The sequence below is a fragment of the Uloborus diversus genome, chromosome 2, assembly GCF_026930045.1.
Source record: "Uloborus diversus isolate 005 chromosome 2, Udiv.v.3.1, whole genome shotgun sequence".
Lineage (NCBI taxonomy): Eukaryota > Metazoa > Arthropoda > Arachnida > Araneae > Uloboridae > Uloborus > Uloborus diversus.
Genome location: NC_072732.1, coordinates 218,922,278 through 218,938,027, shown reverse-complemented (window position 1 = coordinate 218,938,027; position 15,750 = coordinate 218,922,278). Strand labels below are relative to the sequence as shown.

General features: G+C 35.5%; 1 protein-coding gene across 1 annotated transcript; it reads left to right on the top strand.

Moving 5' to 3' along the window:
* The first annotated feature begins 1,968 nt into the window (after window positions 1–1,968).
* Window positions 1,969–11,509, top strand: LOC129217695 (uncharacterized). The gene is made up of 3 exons (XM_054852030.1): window positions 1,969–1,983; window positions 9,108–10,712; window positions 11,061–11,509. Exons 1-2 carry the CDS (start codon window positions 1,969–1,971, stop codon window positions 10,707–10,709), a joined length of 1,617 nt encoding a protein of 538 aa, XP_054708005.1. The 3' UTR covers window positions 10,710–10,712; window positions 11,061–11,509.
* The last annotated feature ends 4,241 nt before the right edge of the window (window positions 11,510–15,750 follow it).

Genomic DNA, 15,750 nt, shown 5'->3' with positions numbered 1-15,750 from the left:
CAGTGATGATTAAGTCAAGCCAGTGAATGCTTCATTGGAAAGGCCCTTGAAACGAAAAAGTGATAACCACTCTCTCGTGTCTAATACTGTACACAATCTCTTTTCATTTGGTGGACACTAAAGTAACCCGAAAAAACCAAAGTTACCCCAGTGCACAAGTTTTGATTTGTCTAGAATATTTCTTTTTCTCGATGTAAAGGACGGACTAACATGGAGTTAAAAATGCAGTTACAAGTGAGGGGAAAAAAATTATTATTAACGGAATATTGTAAGTAGTGATGTGCCGGATCGTTAAAAAAGTAGATCCGCGGATACGGATACGGATCATTAGTGTCAAGATCCGCGGATACGGATCTCAAAATGTTTTTGCCAAATTCAAATATCCAAGTGTAAAATTTATTACGGAAGGTATTACCGTCACTGTAATAACACTGTTTCTTCAAAAAATGTCATCTACGGCGAAAATATAATAAAGACAATGATTTACTCTTTGAAGAAATCTCCGTTAAAATTGATGGAGAGTTGGTAGGAACGGGTCAGCGCAGCATTAATGCTTAAATAGAATGTGAAAAAATATTTCTATCTTGCTAGGCAGATGTAGGATACAGGAGCAAGGATGTAAAGCTGCTACTGGATAGGCTAGAAATAATTTTTCGCATTTTATTTCAACATAAATGCAGCGCTGACCCATTCCACCCAAATTACTCCGGCCGACGAAATAACAGAGCAGGGAGCACCTTTACAAACAGTAAATAGAGACTTTTGTCTCACTTTTTTTGAAGGATGCCGGGAAAAACCAAAATGAAGAAAAACAGAAACCTCATATCAATAACAAAAACTAATATTAAACTAAAAATTCAGAAAAAACATATGTCTCAGAGGGCCGTTGACTTCTGAAATGATACCTTATAATTTAAACAGGGAATAAAACCTAATTTAAACGGAATTTAAGAGTCATTTATTCAAATATTTAAAAAATTTTAGAATAGAAAATATCCGCTTAAGATCCGTCAAAAAAGATACGGATACGGATACAGATCTTTATTTTTCCTCGGATATCCACGGAAACGGATACGGATATCCGGAACATCACTAATTGTAAGCTCCCCGAATTTCGAACAGACTTCGCGTTTATGTTAATGGCAGCATTTGAGTTTGGTCAAAGTTGAGTTTCACAACCTGGAAACGACGAATATTTTCTTTTGCGAAAATAAATTAACGGGAATGAGGAATAAACAAACAAGATGATATCAATGAAAAGTTTCTTTTTAGACAGCGAGTTCTCGATTACGAGAACGAATTTGAATTAAAACAGGGGCATATATTTCAAAGAGTTTTGTAAACCACCGTTTTTCTAATATTAGCTCCTTCTTTCATCACATTTATGAGGTGTTACTGGTTCCTTTTGAAACGGATCGTGACCGAACTCGAAAGAAGCGTTCGCTTTCCCGCTAATGCATCGTGAATTACCACTATTTTGAGTGCGCACGAAAACCCCCCTTGAAAAGGAAAGGAATTGTTATTGACCCCAAAAAAGCCGCTCTCTCCAAAACAAACAAAATTAAAAAACAAATCAGATCTTCCTTTCACTTGGAGGGGGGGGGGAGTGAAAAAGAACACTCTCTCTCTCGCAACATTACACAAACGAAATCGTAATTTTTTTCTTTTATTTTCTCTGTCGGCATGTGGCATCAATTCATCGCGAGCGAAAATGGCATCGTCTGCGCAATTAACCCGGTTATGAGAACAAGCGAAGGTAAAACGCGGGAAGAAAGCAACTGGTTTTCGATTCTCCCTCCAATCGGTTGAAAAAAAAGAGAATGAGCAAAAAAAATCGGACTCTCATCTTCAATTGGCGGATTGGCCGAAACCGGGACATTCTGATGTCCAGCGATTGTCCTATATATAAAAGGACCGCGCTCGTCCAGGCACAATCACAATTCATCTGTCCTCCGAGCTCTCAACAATATGGCTTCCTTAAAGGTAAGTTCTGGGATTATTCTCTTCACTTCGGTTTGCTCGCAAGACCACGTGAAAATTTACTTCTGCTTTCGGAATCGTTTCACACTCGAGGATTTTCGATTTGCAAGCCTGATAACCGAAACGGATCGTTTTCATTGGATACATGTTTCACGTAAGATAATATTACAATGTTGCATTCAGGGGAATGCCAATGTTCCGAGGAGTACCATAGATGTCCCGCAAAATTATGGAACTGCTTTTGGCTTTATACCCTTTAACGGCAATTCAGACTGACTGCAAGATTAGATTTCTTGACTATCCGAGCTTTTAGTATAAATTGAAGTAAACACTAAATAGTTGGACTAAGTATTAATTAACGTCTTTCTCGCTTTAGAAATAATCACTCATCAAACAACCCTACAAAATAAACTAATGACCTTTTTTTTACCCTACACAAGAAATAACGTGTCCTTTAAATTTCATTATTAACAAACTATCTCATCGTAGAAAATATTGTTCTTGTATTCCAAGGAATAATTTCATTTCTGGAACAATACTTTCATTCAGGCGGTTTGATTTTCAGTGGAGTAGCTTCATTTCTTCACTCTTTGAAATTTTAATATCCACCTATATTTCCCACTTGTAAGAAGTCTTTTTTTTTTAAATAATTACTGGGCAAAAAAGAATACTTTATGTGAGCAAACTCTCTACGAGAAAAAAACGGAACGCAATGTGATGCTTTTAGAAGATCAAGTTACAATTTAAGGATTACTTTTCATGAAACAACTGTTCGATCTTTAAATATAACTCCATAAATTTTCAGCGGTTCCTTTTTTACCTAATTAGCATGCAATGTTGAAAAACCTTTATGTTTACTGCAGTGAAATTCATTTACGTCATAACTGTTGTTTTTACAGATACTGTTTGATATTTAACAACGACTGTGATAAAAAAAAAAGTTCCCATGAGCAAAAAAAACTACTTAAGATCTCTTTATGAATTCTGCAGCCACACGCCTTTTATGCTTTAACTGTATCTTAACTTTCCAACATAACTCTTTGATCATTTACTCTGACTAAGCATATCATTATCAATTTGACAAGCTCACTTCCGTCCCTTTTCAATCACTTCTATAGATCCCCCTTGTATCAGTTCTTTTTGTTTTGTGCATGTCTAATGCATTATTCGAAAATTTTATGTTAAAATGTATTCCTTGGAGAACTATCTTTAAAATCCTTAGAAAGGAATATTTATTTTTTATATCATGCTGATGTGTAGAAAGCGCTGAAAACATAACCGAAATTTTATGAAGAACAATATTTAGCTTGACCGTTGGATATTTTGCTTAACTGCTAATTTAGTGTCGGAACATCCAAATCAGAACTTTCGTATCTTATTATGATTAATACATTATGCATTAAATTTAAATAGAGTTGTTTTTGTTTTCACGTATGAGAAAAAAAGTAGACTTTTATTGTGATTTTATCACATATATTGTGATTCATAATTTTGAAATTTCATCACGAATTATAACATGATTATATTGCTTCACAAATGACGATAAAGAGGTTGAAAAATTGAGTTTGATGTTAAATATATAAATTTAAATTTTATATGATTATATTAAGATTTATTGTGATTCTATTTGATAAATTTTATTTGTTTATATTTGTAAATTTTTACTTGAAACTTAATTGGAATTCTGTTTTTATGATAATATTTTTATAAATAATGTGTACTGCAACATCAAGATTTACTGAGAGTTTAGACTTTTTTCTTTTAAACGTGCTGGGATTCATTAGTCTAAAACTTGATTTGGATTTTGACTCATGCAGAATTATTTCCTTATGTTAAAATTCGAAAAAATTAAAGAAAGTAAATTACTAGTTCAAAAGTCAATGATACAAAAAATATATTGTTTGTAAAACTACATATTTGTATGTGATTCATAATTTAATTTAAAAATATATTCATTTGGAATTAAATATAACTTTCGTAATGTTTAAATGTAAGAAATTTTGAGATGCTTTTAAAATTTAACAAAGATGCCTCTAAAATGTAACGAAATTTTCATACGTATTTCTAAAAAATATATTTTGTCACCTATATGCACACATACATTATTATAGAATTAAATTTATAGATTGGAAAAGTAATTATTGATCCTGAAGCGCATTTACATATAATTTCAAAGGCATTAAATCTAGAAAATCAGTGAAAATATTGTTAAAATAGTTATGTTCTATGCTTCAAATATATAGTTTTATGCTTTCCTATGTAAATGCAAAAAAAGTTCTTTCAAAATTGTCTCCTATTTCAAAGTTGAAGAGAAGTGGAAGAAATTAATTATTGAGTCATTTTTTTCCATATTATAAAGCGCGCGTGATTTCTTTTAATTTTTCGTACATAATACGTTTAAACTGATTTTTTCTGGTCAAATTTGACAAAAAGTTGTCAAGTACGTTACTGGACTATTTCCTTGCAATATATGCACCTGAGTTTAGCAGGAAACAATTCAAAGTGATTTGTAATATCAGCAAAGAGTTTTTTTTTGTCCAGGTAATTTTGAGGTCTAAATTACCAGGTCTTTTGAATTAAAAATAATACTCATAGACTTCAATTTGTCGTGTCTGCCAATTGCTTTATCCGGAACCTGATTAGCATGCGGTCCGGCAGTTTCGTGGACTTGGGCACCTTTAGGAGCATCAAAATAGGCTAAATTTCTTCCTTACCCTTTTTGAAAACCACTACTATGAAAATGTGCAGATTTTCTTGTAAGAGGGGCACCAACTTTTACCATACCAAATTTACCTTAACTTGATCGAATCCTAATGGCTTTGTCTTCTCAATTTTTGTGAAAGGACGCAGACATAAATAGCAACAAAAAAATCAAAAAACCAAATTCCACAGGAACATAAAACTGATTAAATTAACTGCGCCAATCACGGTTGCGTTAGTTGAGACATATCTCACATTGCTGAAATTTAAAGTTAAACTTGTTTAAAGTTAAACTTTTTTTGGCTTAGTTGCAATAAAAAGTAAATCTAAGTGCCAAGAATAATTAGTTAAGATTTAAGACATAAAAATAACAACATAAAAATAAAGTAAAAACAGCAAAATTAAAAGGAACATTAAAAATCTTACGTGCGTTTTAAAACTCTATGGATGGCATAGGCTGAAGATTAAAGTATAGAGAAAGAACCAGTAAAACGCATCGAATAAGCAGTTCTCCTATGAAACAAATTTGGAACTTCCTCTGGGCTGTATGTAAAACTGCAATTGAAACCGTCTAGAATTAGACTATTCAATAACTGTACTAAATTAAAAAAAGAAGAAAAGTGGTAGGTAAAATAAACGTGTTTAATATAGTACCACTTAGAAAACCTACTGGTTCGAATTTTAATCACTCCAAAAACTTTGTTGTATGAAATGTTCTTACAAGAAAATGCTTATTTCGCGTTATCAATTAATGAATTTTTATTACTTAGTCATAAATATCTTCACCCTAAAAAGCTTACTTTTATGCGGAAAGAATGTAAAACGAAACTTCAAAAATATTTCAGACACGTTCATCGGGATTACAATGAACTAGTTTTTCGGTGTGAGAAGGTTTTGATCCTCGAGATCGCTTACGCAAAAATCACTCACCCTTCGAAGTGACTGGTACATCATGTTTCCGAACATCCGAACTCAAAATCTTTACTCGATATGAAAGGGCTTTTTTAACCATAAAGTACGTGAATACAGCATTTTTTTTTTTTTTTTTCAATTCAGACTTTAAGAGTGTTAACTATCACTTAAACTTCATATGCTCCATTTTGAATCAAGCAGAAAAATGAAACAATATATGTCCCACCAAAATTAAACCTATTAACATACTCCAAACAACATGTGACTATTGATGGATTTATCTAATTCAATCTTCTCTCCCCCCTCCCCCATTTAGCTATATTTTTCCTTAAGGTTAAAAATTAGAAAAATATATTGCTTCAGTACGGTGTCGGTGTTAGTAATAGTTTTCTGGAAATAGCTGGTGCTTGCATTAGTAGAAGGTTTAAGAGAACACTTGACCATCACAGGAGATTGATTCAATAAGATCAACCTAGGTAGTCTCTTATCCTTTTGGTATTCGTAACGTTACGAACTTTTAGAACCGAAGAGAAATATCTGTACCTCTGAGCCAGACGAACGCTTGTCCAAAAATTGCCATTTTCCGTTTGTTAGTGCATTGTATATAGAATCCTATTCCACATAGAGCCATGTGAACATAATTCAAAAAAAAAAAAAAAAAAACTTATTTACCAGTGTTAAAAAGAGCGCAAGTCCCATCCGTTGTATTATGCACCTGCCAAACGTTTTTCTACTCTCCGGTATAGTAATAGCAATTATGTGAATCACGTTAACCTGATTCAAAGGTACAAATTTAAAACCTAGCAATGCTCGGAAACTGTAATTTGAAAAAATAAGAAATTGCAAGAATTTTCGTAGCCAAACCACAATGCGTTTATTTATATTATATTTTAAACTGCACAATATTTTCGTATTTCGTGTGCCATAATAAAAAGTGGTATGCATCCTACAGAAATCATAGCGGGAAAAGAAATCCAAAGAAAAAGTTTCTTCTTTCCTAAGGGAAAGGCATCAATGACTACCTCCGATCTTCTGGGTGCGAACCAACAAGTCAATTAAATGAATGAATTACCAACGTTTTAATGCACAAAAATTGCAAATAATTTGTAATTTTTGCGCATCAAAATGCTGGTAATGGGGTTTTTTCCCAAAATTTTAAAAGCATTTTTTTTTTCAAAGAGCATGCTTAAAAACATAGGATCTGACCATTTTTTAAATAATTTATTTAAGTTTAATAGTTTTTAAAAATTGCTTAAATCGTTGCACTTCCATTGTTTACACTTCTGTCGTGTGACATCACAAATGATAAAATGCCATTCAATGTTGCCATTCACAAAACAAAGTATTTAATTCGCTTCTTTACTCACGTGTATTTGCAACGATATGGTTGATAACAACCAATTTTGATTCGCTGCTTGATTATCATAACGTGGAAACGTAGTAGAATGATGCGCCAAATTGCATCATTTGTGACGTCCTAAAGACCACGCCTTGTTTGAAAAATCGAACATTTTAAAAAATTAATTAAAAAAAAGACCTGTTGGGGAAAATGAAAGTATTTTGCGGGTCCATGCAATTTTTTTTGCTCATTCTATCCATTTCAATGACTAAAAGTTGTACTTTTGATTGAAGGAAACCACCCCATTCATTCTTTCAATTTTCAAACACAGTGGTATTTATTCGTTATCAACAAGTAAATGTTGTAAGCAGCAGTGGTTAAGATTTAAGCGGATAGCCAGTAACCCTTTCATCCTCAGATCAATGAAAGAAAAAATGTCTAAATACATAAGCGAATAAAATTAACGCAGAAGATGCTCCATTTACAAGAATACTTAGCAATAATGCAACATTCGGATTTTCCATCCATTAAAACAATCACCTCAATGAAAAGGAAACAATCGTTCGGATCAGAAACAAAATTAAAAAATACACGACCTTCTGCAGATTGAGGTTAAGCTCGACCAATGGCCAGTGGATGTCAACGTCTTTTCGGTCACTCATTGGGCGAAACAAGGCAATTAGCAGAGAAGGTAATTGCTCACAAACATAGAATTTATTTTTATCACGCCCGGGGGCCAGACGAAGTTCGTTGTTAGCCATACAAACAGCTTCATTGAGGTGTGAGGTTGCCAATATCCTCACTTCCTGAATGCCGATAGTTGTTTCCCTGTGCGAGCAATTAATCCTGTTCTGTTTTAAGCGCTGGGTGAGAGAAAGGGGTGGGTAATTGTCACCCGCCGGGCAAAGCGAGAGCCTTACCGATAATTATTAATACGTCACTCACGTAATGGGGAAGCTCTGGCACAGTTATTTTCTTTTCCTCGTGTTTATTTTTATCTCATAAACATTACAACACTTGCAGCTTGTTTTGATGTTTCATTGGAGGACTTGGATTAACACTCTGTCCCTGAATTTTAAGTGGAAAATTAAAAAAAAAAAAAAAATCAAATGTTTTTTTCAAATGAACTTTGTTAGCAAGTGAATAATTACATACCCACCTACCACCCATCTACCCTCACACATTATTATTTCTCTAAGTTTTTTTTTTTTTTTTTTTGGCAACGCCATAACTTCGTCAGTAATTCATCTAACTTCATATGTAAGGCATCATTTTAAAGATTTTTTTTCACCGCTTTCAGTGAAAAATAAATAAATAAAATCGTTTTATTCTGTCCCCCCATTAAACATTTATTTAATGTATAGCGCCCCACGTGTGGGAGTCCGTGTGGCTCAAGTGGTTATAGCTCCGTAGGTTTGTCCTTTTTTAATGATTTTTTTTTTCTTCCGGGATGATCTTGATCCAAATTTATGAGAATAGATCTCTAAACTTACTGCAATATTTTGAACCGCAGTCGTACTTTTGCATTAAAATGAGAAAAGAAAACGTTTATCTTAGTACGATAAATAGCAGCATCATGAATAATATTGCACAAGTTTTTTTGTGCTCATGTAATACTTCATAAAACTACAAAACTACGGCCTTATTTTAGTTTATTTTTTACCGCCATATGTAAAAAACAAACTATTTACATTCTGACTGTTGCTATTGAAAGAAATCTGATTTTTTAATTAGCGCTGTCAAGTGCGAATGCTTCACACGAGTCAGCTAGTACATAAGCATACAGTCTGACCACCGATGAGATGGAAAGGCATACATGCGGTTCACAGGCGGGAATGGACGTATATATTATTTCTTTAAGATGCTAGCTTTGCAGATATATGTTAACCTCTAAGTTAAGCAAAGTCACATTGAAATTATCGAGCTCGTGCATCAAATTTTTACTCCCGCCCCCTTTAATCAGATAGATTCGTCTTGATAGGACGTTTACCAATTCTCTAACATCCGTGGGCAGACTATACATTAATTAATTTAGGACTTTCCGTTCATTAATCTTGTTTGAACTTTTTATTGGCATAGCTTATGCTATGTACATCGTAGCGAGACGTGGTCAGTATTTTCTATCTGTGCAATTCATAGGTATGATCATTAATTTTTAAAATGCATTGCTTTTCAGTTGTGGGTGCTCAGTTGTCTTATCCTCACAGCAACATGCGGTAAAGTGGAGAAAAAGAAAACAATCATCAGTGCCACTGACTTGGTTGCAGCTGCTACAGGATATGGCGGCGGCGGTGGAGGAGGAGGGTACGGCGGTGGAAACGGTGGTGGCGGTGGATACGGTGGTGGAAGTGGAGGTGGATACGGAGGTGGTGGTGGAGGAGGATACGGAGAGGCAGCTGGAGGTGGTTATGGAGGCGGTGCAGGTGGTGGAGCTAAAGGAACCACCATTCTATTGGCCATTCCTGTCTCCCTAGGTGGCGGCGGCAAAAATAGTGGTGGCGGAGGTGGATATGGAGGAGGATCCAGTGGAGGATATGGTGGATCATCCGGTGGAGGTGGATATGGTGGTGGCTCCTCTGGTGGATACGGTGGTGATATCGGCGGAGGCTACGGAGGAGGATCTGCTGGTGGAGATTACGGTGGTGCTTCTTTGGGTGGCGGATACGGAGGATCCTCGGGTGGTGGTGGTGCTTATGGAGGAGCTTCTCTTGACCTCGGTGGCGGATACGGTGGAGGAAAGAGCAGCGGTGGTGGAGATGGCGGATATGGTGGAAGCATTGGGGGAGGTTATGGAGGCGGAAAGAGCAGTGGTGGAGGCGATGGCGGATATGGGGGAAGCACTGGAGGAGGTTATGGAGGTGGAAAGAGTGGTGGAGATTCTGGATATGGCCTTGGAGGAGGATCTGCTGGAGGATATGGTGGCGGATCTGCTGGTGGCTACGGAGGAGGTTCATCCGGAGGATATGGAGGAGGAAAAAGCAGTGGTGGAATAAGTATTATCACTTTGGGAGGTGGCTCCGGAGGGTATGGTGGCAGCAGTGGTGGAGCTGGAGGTTACGGAGGTAGCAGTGGAGGATCTGGTGGATACGGAGGTAGCAGTGGAGGAGCTGGAGGTTACGGAGGTAGCAGTGGAGGAGCTGGAGGTTATGGAGGTAGCAGTGGAGGAGCTGGAGGTTACGGAGGTAGCAGTGGAGGAGCTGGTGGATACGGAGGAAGCAGTGGAGGTGGTGGTGGATATGGAGGAAACAGTGGAGGCATAACTCTTTTGGGCTTGAGCATCAGTAACATTGGCGGTGGAGGAGGAGGAAAATCGGCAGGTGGTGATGGAGGATATGGCGGTGCTATCGGAGGAGGATATGGAGGAAGCAGCGGAGGAGATGGCGGATACGGTGGAAGCAGCGGTGGTGAAGATTACTCCTCAGCTTTGAGCCTCGGAGGATATGGAGGTAGCAGCGGAGGCGGCGGAGGTTACGGTGGAGGACTTGGTGGAGGTTATGGTGGCGGAAGCAGTGGAGGAAAGGGAGGTCTCGGTGGCGGATATGGTGGTGGAAGCAGTGGTGGATATGGTGGAAGCAGCAGCGGTAAAGGTGGCTATGGAGGCGGAAGCAGCGGTGGCAAAGGAGGTCTTGGTGGTGGATATGGAGGATCAAGTGGCGGAGGTGGAAAGAGTTCAGGATATGGTGGAAGCAGTGGCGGAGGAGGAGGATATGGAAGTGGAAACAGCAAAGGAGGTTTCGGTGGAGTCTCCAGTTATGGAGGAAATGACTGGTCATGGTGAAATGTAAGTTTTCCTATTTTTATTAAAATAAAAATTTAAACTAGTTTCAATACTGTATTTTTAGTTAAAAATGTGTTTAAACTTACAATTTGAATGCATCAAAAATTTACCAAGACCTTTCAAACTGAAAGTTACATAATTCCTATGATAAAAATTCGCAGAAGTAAGGAAGAAACTCTCTAAAACTAATTGATTTTAAGTGAGATACAATAAATAATGACTAGTATCACATATGGTCGAAAGACTATCAACTGTTAACAAGCAAGGTAAAAGAGAAAGTTTCATTAAAAATTTCTGCTTAGAGGTATGCAGTTGCGGGTATTTTCTAAAAAAAGGTATTTTCTTTTCCAGGTAAATATTCACTGAATTTCCAGAAAAGAAGACCCCGAAACATGCTGTTTTTGGAAACCTTTAAACACTGGGACACATGTTAACTTCCTATTTCAACGACGACATGCAATGAACTTTACTGTTGAGACACCAACGAGTCGTTGCCAACATTTTCCTCATAATTAAAGGCATTATTCACCACGAGGCTCATCCAACACATCTCGTGATCAGAACTAAGAACTGAACTGAAAGCAGCGTCTTCAATGTGATGTTCTAATACCAGCATATCTCTCGGATTCGGTCCTGTTCGCTGTGGCCATATCGAAGCATTTTTTTTTTAATCGATTAGTATTTTCTACATGTGGATAAATTTGGCTGCTTCAGCGACAACTTGTACAGAACATCTAAGGGCCGTCCGAATTTCTTCCTCTTTTTTAACGTTTTTATTTTGTGCTGTTTTACATGAGCGCACGGACAGAATGACGCTGAAAGAAGCAATTTGTATTATAAAGGAGAGAAAATAAATTATTTGTTGTGAATATTTGTTGTTGCATTTCTTTGAAGGATTATTTCATTATTGCCAACTTGCTGAGTAAAGTAAAACGAACTTAAGTAAAGCATAGAAGTTTAAAACAAGCACGCACATATAATAATGAGAATTTATGCCGTACTTACGATGTAGTTACTTTTTTCAAAATGAACAATTTTGGAAATTTGCTTTAAAAATTACGTTACATAAACAGAAACAATATGTTTCATAATAAAACTTTCAATTGAACGTTATTTATTTATTTATTTTTTTGGCAGTAAATTTGCACCTTCAAAAAAAAAGGGGGGGGGGTACTTTTCAATGGGGTAAAGGGGAAAGTAAAATACTTCTCTCACAAAATGGCTTCTATTTCAGAATTTAAAATACTTTTGACCAAATGGATGAGTAAATAAAAAGATGAATGAAAAAATGAACAGATAATGGAGCGAGTATATGAATAAAATATTTAATCAATATATGAGAAAAAATAAATCAATTAATAAAATGGTGAAAGAATAAAAAAAAAATTGTAGAATGAATAAATAAGTGAATTAGTAAATGAAGGAATGAAATAAGTAATTGATTACGCAAGCGATTTAATGAACGATTGAATAACTAAACGAAATTAACTCAGGGTTCGTACTCAATTTCAGAAATAAAATGAAGGAGTTTTGAAGGAGTAAAAGGAAATTTTGAAGGAGTACTAACGGGCTGTCATTAAATGATATCACACTTTTTTTCAACACATTTGACCCCCTTCCCCTTTTATTACAAGGTTCACACTTCACCTAACTCCTCCTCTTATCACGGGTCATATTTTTTATAAGCATACTGTTGCAATAACTTTGATGTCACATTTTGTCACTCTCTCTCTCTTCCCTTGTCACAATTTCATGAACCCGTCTCGTCCTCAAGGCATGACATCACGTGTAGATGACCCTTTAAACAATATCATAACTGCGATTTACTAAACAATTGCTTTTTTAACAAAATCAATTAAAATAGTACATCTACTTACGTATTTTTAAATTTTTAAAATAATAATTAGGCAACCTGACTTTTGCTGCTGACAGTGCGGTGGAAAACAATAATCATAAAACGTAATAAAAATAGCCAAGCACCATTTAAGCATGTTTTAATTCACTTATGAAATGTCTTAGTCTTCCAATAAAATTTTCACCTTCAACTTTTCTGAACAACAATGATCAATTTGTAAATCACATATTTATGAAAAAAATAAATATACGAAATTACTACATTAAAATTGCCCTTAAACAATTGTCCTTGAGACAAAGTTAGTTGTAGATCGAAGTATTTTAAGTTACTGTCATAGAGGAAGATTATGTCGTCTTGAACTAAAAAAGAAAGAGTTTTGAAGGAGTTAAAGCCAAACTGAAGGAGTTTGAAGTGCCCTTCAAAAACATTTCCTAAATGAAGGAGTATTGGAGGAGTTTTGACGGAGCGTACGAACCCTGGAACTATTTCCCTTTGTCCCTTCCACTTTGCATGCACTTGATTAATTGTACAAAATATTTAAAATAAAAAGAAGAGTAATATTAACTAAATAAGTACTGCACCGAATATTAGTAGGTATCAAATAACATTTAAAATGTTAATAACAAGAACTTATCATTTCATAATAACAAGAATAAATTTTGACTCCTAACAAAATATTACAATATGAGTATCAATTTTCGAAAATTGCTTGAATTATCATAGGCTTTGAGCTACAGAGATACCTTTTCCTGACTGAAATAGACTACATGAGGCACAACATGGTTAAACTATTACCAGATACGTGACAGTGAGAACAGTAATTTCACTTTGTCCCCCATTCCCCAACAAAAATTATTTTCTTGAAAGAACTATTCTTATAAAGGGGAAAAGTAGTAACTGCCTACGGTCAAAGGGTGACTAAATGAAAAAAAAAATTAATTTGAATTTTGTCGTCTTGAATTCAAATTATGTTTTTCGCAATCACGAGGGTGTGTGTATATGTAGGCGTGTGTGTTTGTGTGTAGGGGGTATGTGTATGTGTGTAGGCATGTGTGTTTCTGTCTGTGTGCAGGCATGTGTGTGTGGGTAGTTGTGTGTATGTGTGTAGGTGTTTGTGGGGGGGGGGTATGTGTATGTGTGTGTAGGTGTTTGTGGGGGGGGGGGTATGTGTATGTGTGTAGGCATATGTGTTTGTGTCTGTGTGCAGGCATGAGTGTGTGGGTAGCTGTGTGTATGTGAGTGTGTAGGTGTATATGTGTATGTGTTTCTGCATGTGTGTTTGTGTATGTATGTGTTTGTGCATTGTTTGTATATGTGTGTAGGTGCGTGTATGTATGCGTGTAAGTGTAGGATATTGACGAAACCTGGAGACGGTTTTCGCTATAGGAGCAGCATCGTGAGGAGCCGGTCGACGGTGATGCTGCGGATGGTGGCGGTGGGAAAATAAAATCATAGGAACGCCAAAAACAGTCAAATGAAAGCAATAAGCAATCGTGATTGCTCAAAAAAAAGTCAGTTAAAAAATAGTCATGCAATCGCCACCTCAAAACAAATAATAATACAATTCACGGAAGCGTGCATTGTGCTGAAAATTAAAATAAGAAATAACAACGTCAAAAAGCAGATTACTGCAGACATGTGTTTCGCCGTCACAAGAAACGCATTTTTCAATGCAAAAGAAATGAGCTTATGAATGAACATCCGACAAAAGTCAAGAGACAGAGGCAAACAGTTTAAAAAATATAAATGGCGGATTAACCAAACACCCAATGAGAAAATGATGAACCAATAGGTATGCAAATAATTAGCAAGAGCTTTCTCATAAGCACGACACAAGAGAAAGAAAGAAAGAATTCAGTTGGACACAGATTAAACCACAAAGCTAAAAGAAAAAAGATAATTTCAATAACCGTGATCCGTAAGAACACAAAAAGCTGAATCTTTTTATTTTTTAAGCTGTTAGCTTATCTGTCTTTTGGCGTTTGTCGGGTGTCTTTTCAGCTATAAGCTCATTTCTTTTGCAGAAAAAGGCGTTCTTTGTAACGCCGAAAGTGTATGCAGTAATTTGCAATTTGCTCTTTTTGACGTTGTTATTTCTTATTTTGATCAGATATTGGTTAAATCTTTTCAGCACAATCAAGAAGCAAAGCACAAATGATGGATCCGAATTCAAAAAGACGTATTTTCGAAACCAGGACACATATTACCGGCCCGTAAACTCGGGCTACTTTGGCCCACATTTTGGAACTTTTCTCATCTTTTCACGATAATTTTTCAACTATCCATATTTGCAAATAGTGGAAAAGTTTTAACTCATCTACAGTTTTCTTAATTTAATTTTTTAATACTGAGCACTTTGTTTTAACACCTTCAGTCGGAATTATGAAATATGGGACAAAAAATGTTGATATTTGGTACACAGTGTACTATGGTAAAGGGTATCTTATAGACAAAATTTTGAGTTTGTAGGAGAAAAATTGAAAGAGTTATGGCACGTCCAATATTCCGGACTTATATTTTTGAAATCAATATTTCATATACAAAAACGATAAAATACCGAACAAACTTCATTATAAAATGTTCTACAAACAATTATAAAACATAAGATATAAGCGTTTGAAACGATTAACTAAAAATTATATATTAAAAAAAAAAACAGGAAAAAACCTCGTTTTTCAGATGAAAATCCATAGTTGGAAAAATGAGCCACTCTCTATCTCTCAATCCTTATATGTCAGTGTTGTCAATCCCAAAACGAAAAATTATTTCACAGATTATAATAAGTAGAATGTAAAGAGTCAACTTCAAAAAAAATCAACTAATTAAATCAATTATTAAATGATTAGCAGCTGTTTAAAGTGTATGTCCGATATACCGGACACCAGGTCTGAAGGGGTTAAAGCATTTTGATCCATTTTAATTGTTTTTGTGACAATGTTACCCTTGCACTTGGGTTACTTTGGTCCAAAGTTGTTTTTCCTATTTAAAATCGTTGTAAAACTAATTAGAGCCAAAGAAAGACGTGTGATCACCGGTAAAACTATTTATTTGAAAGAAAATTACATTTTATAAAGCAGTTTGAGATTCATATGTTTGTTTTAAAGGAAAAATAACATTTCTTAAAATGTGTGTATACCTAGTTGTTGTTTCAGAAATTACCGGTAGAGAACAGTTATATGTTCATGA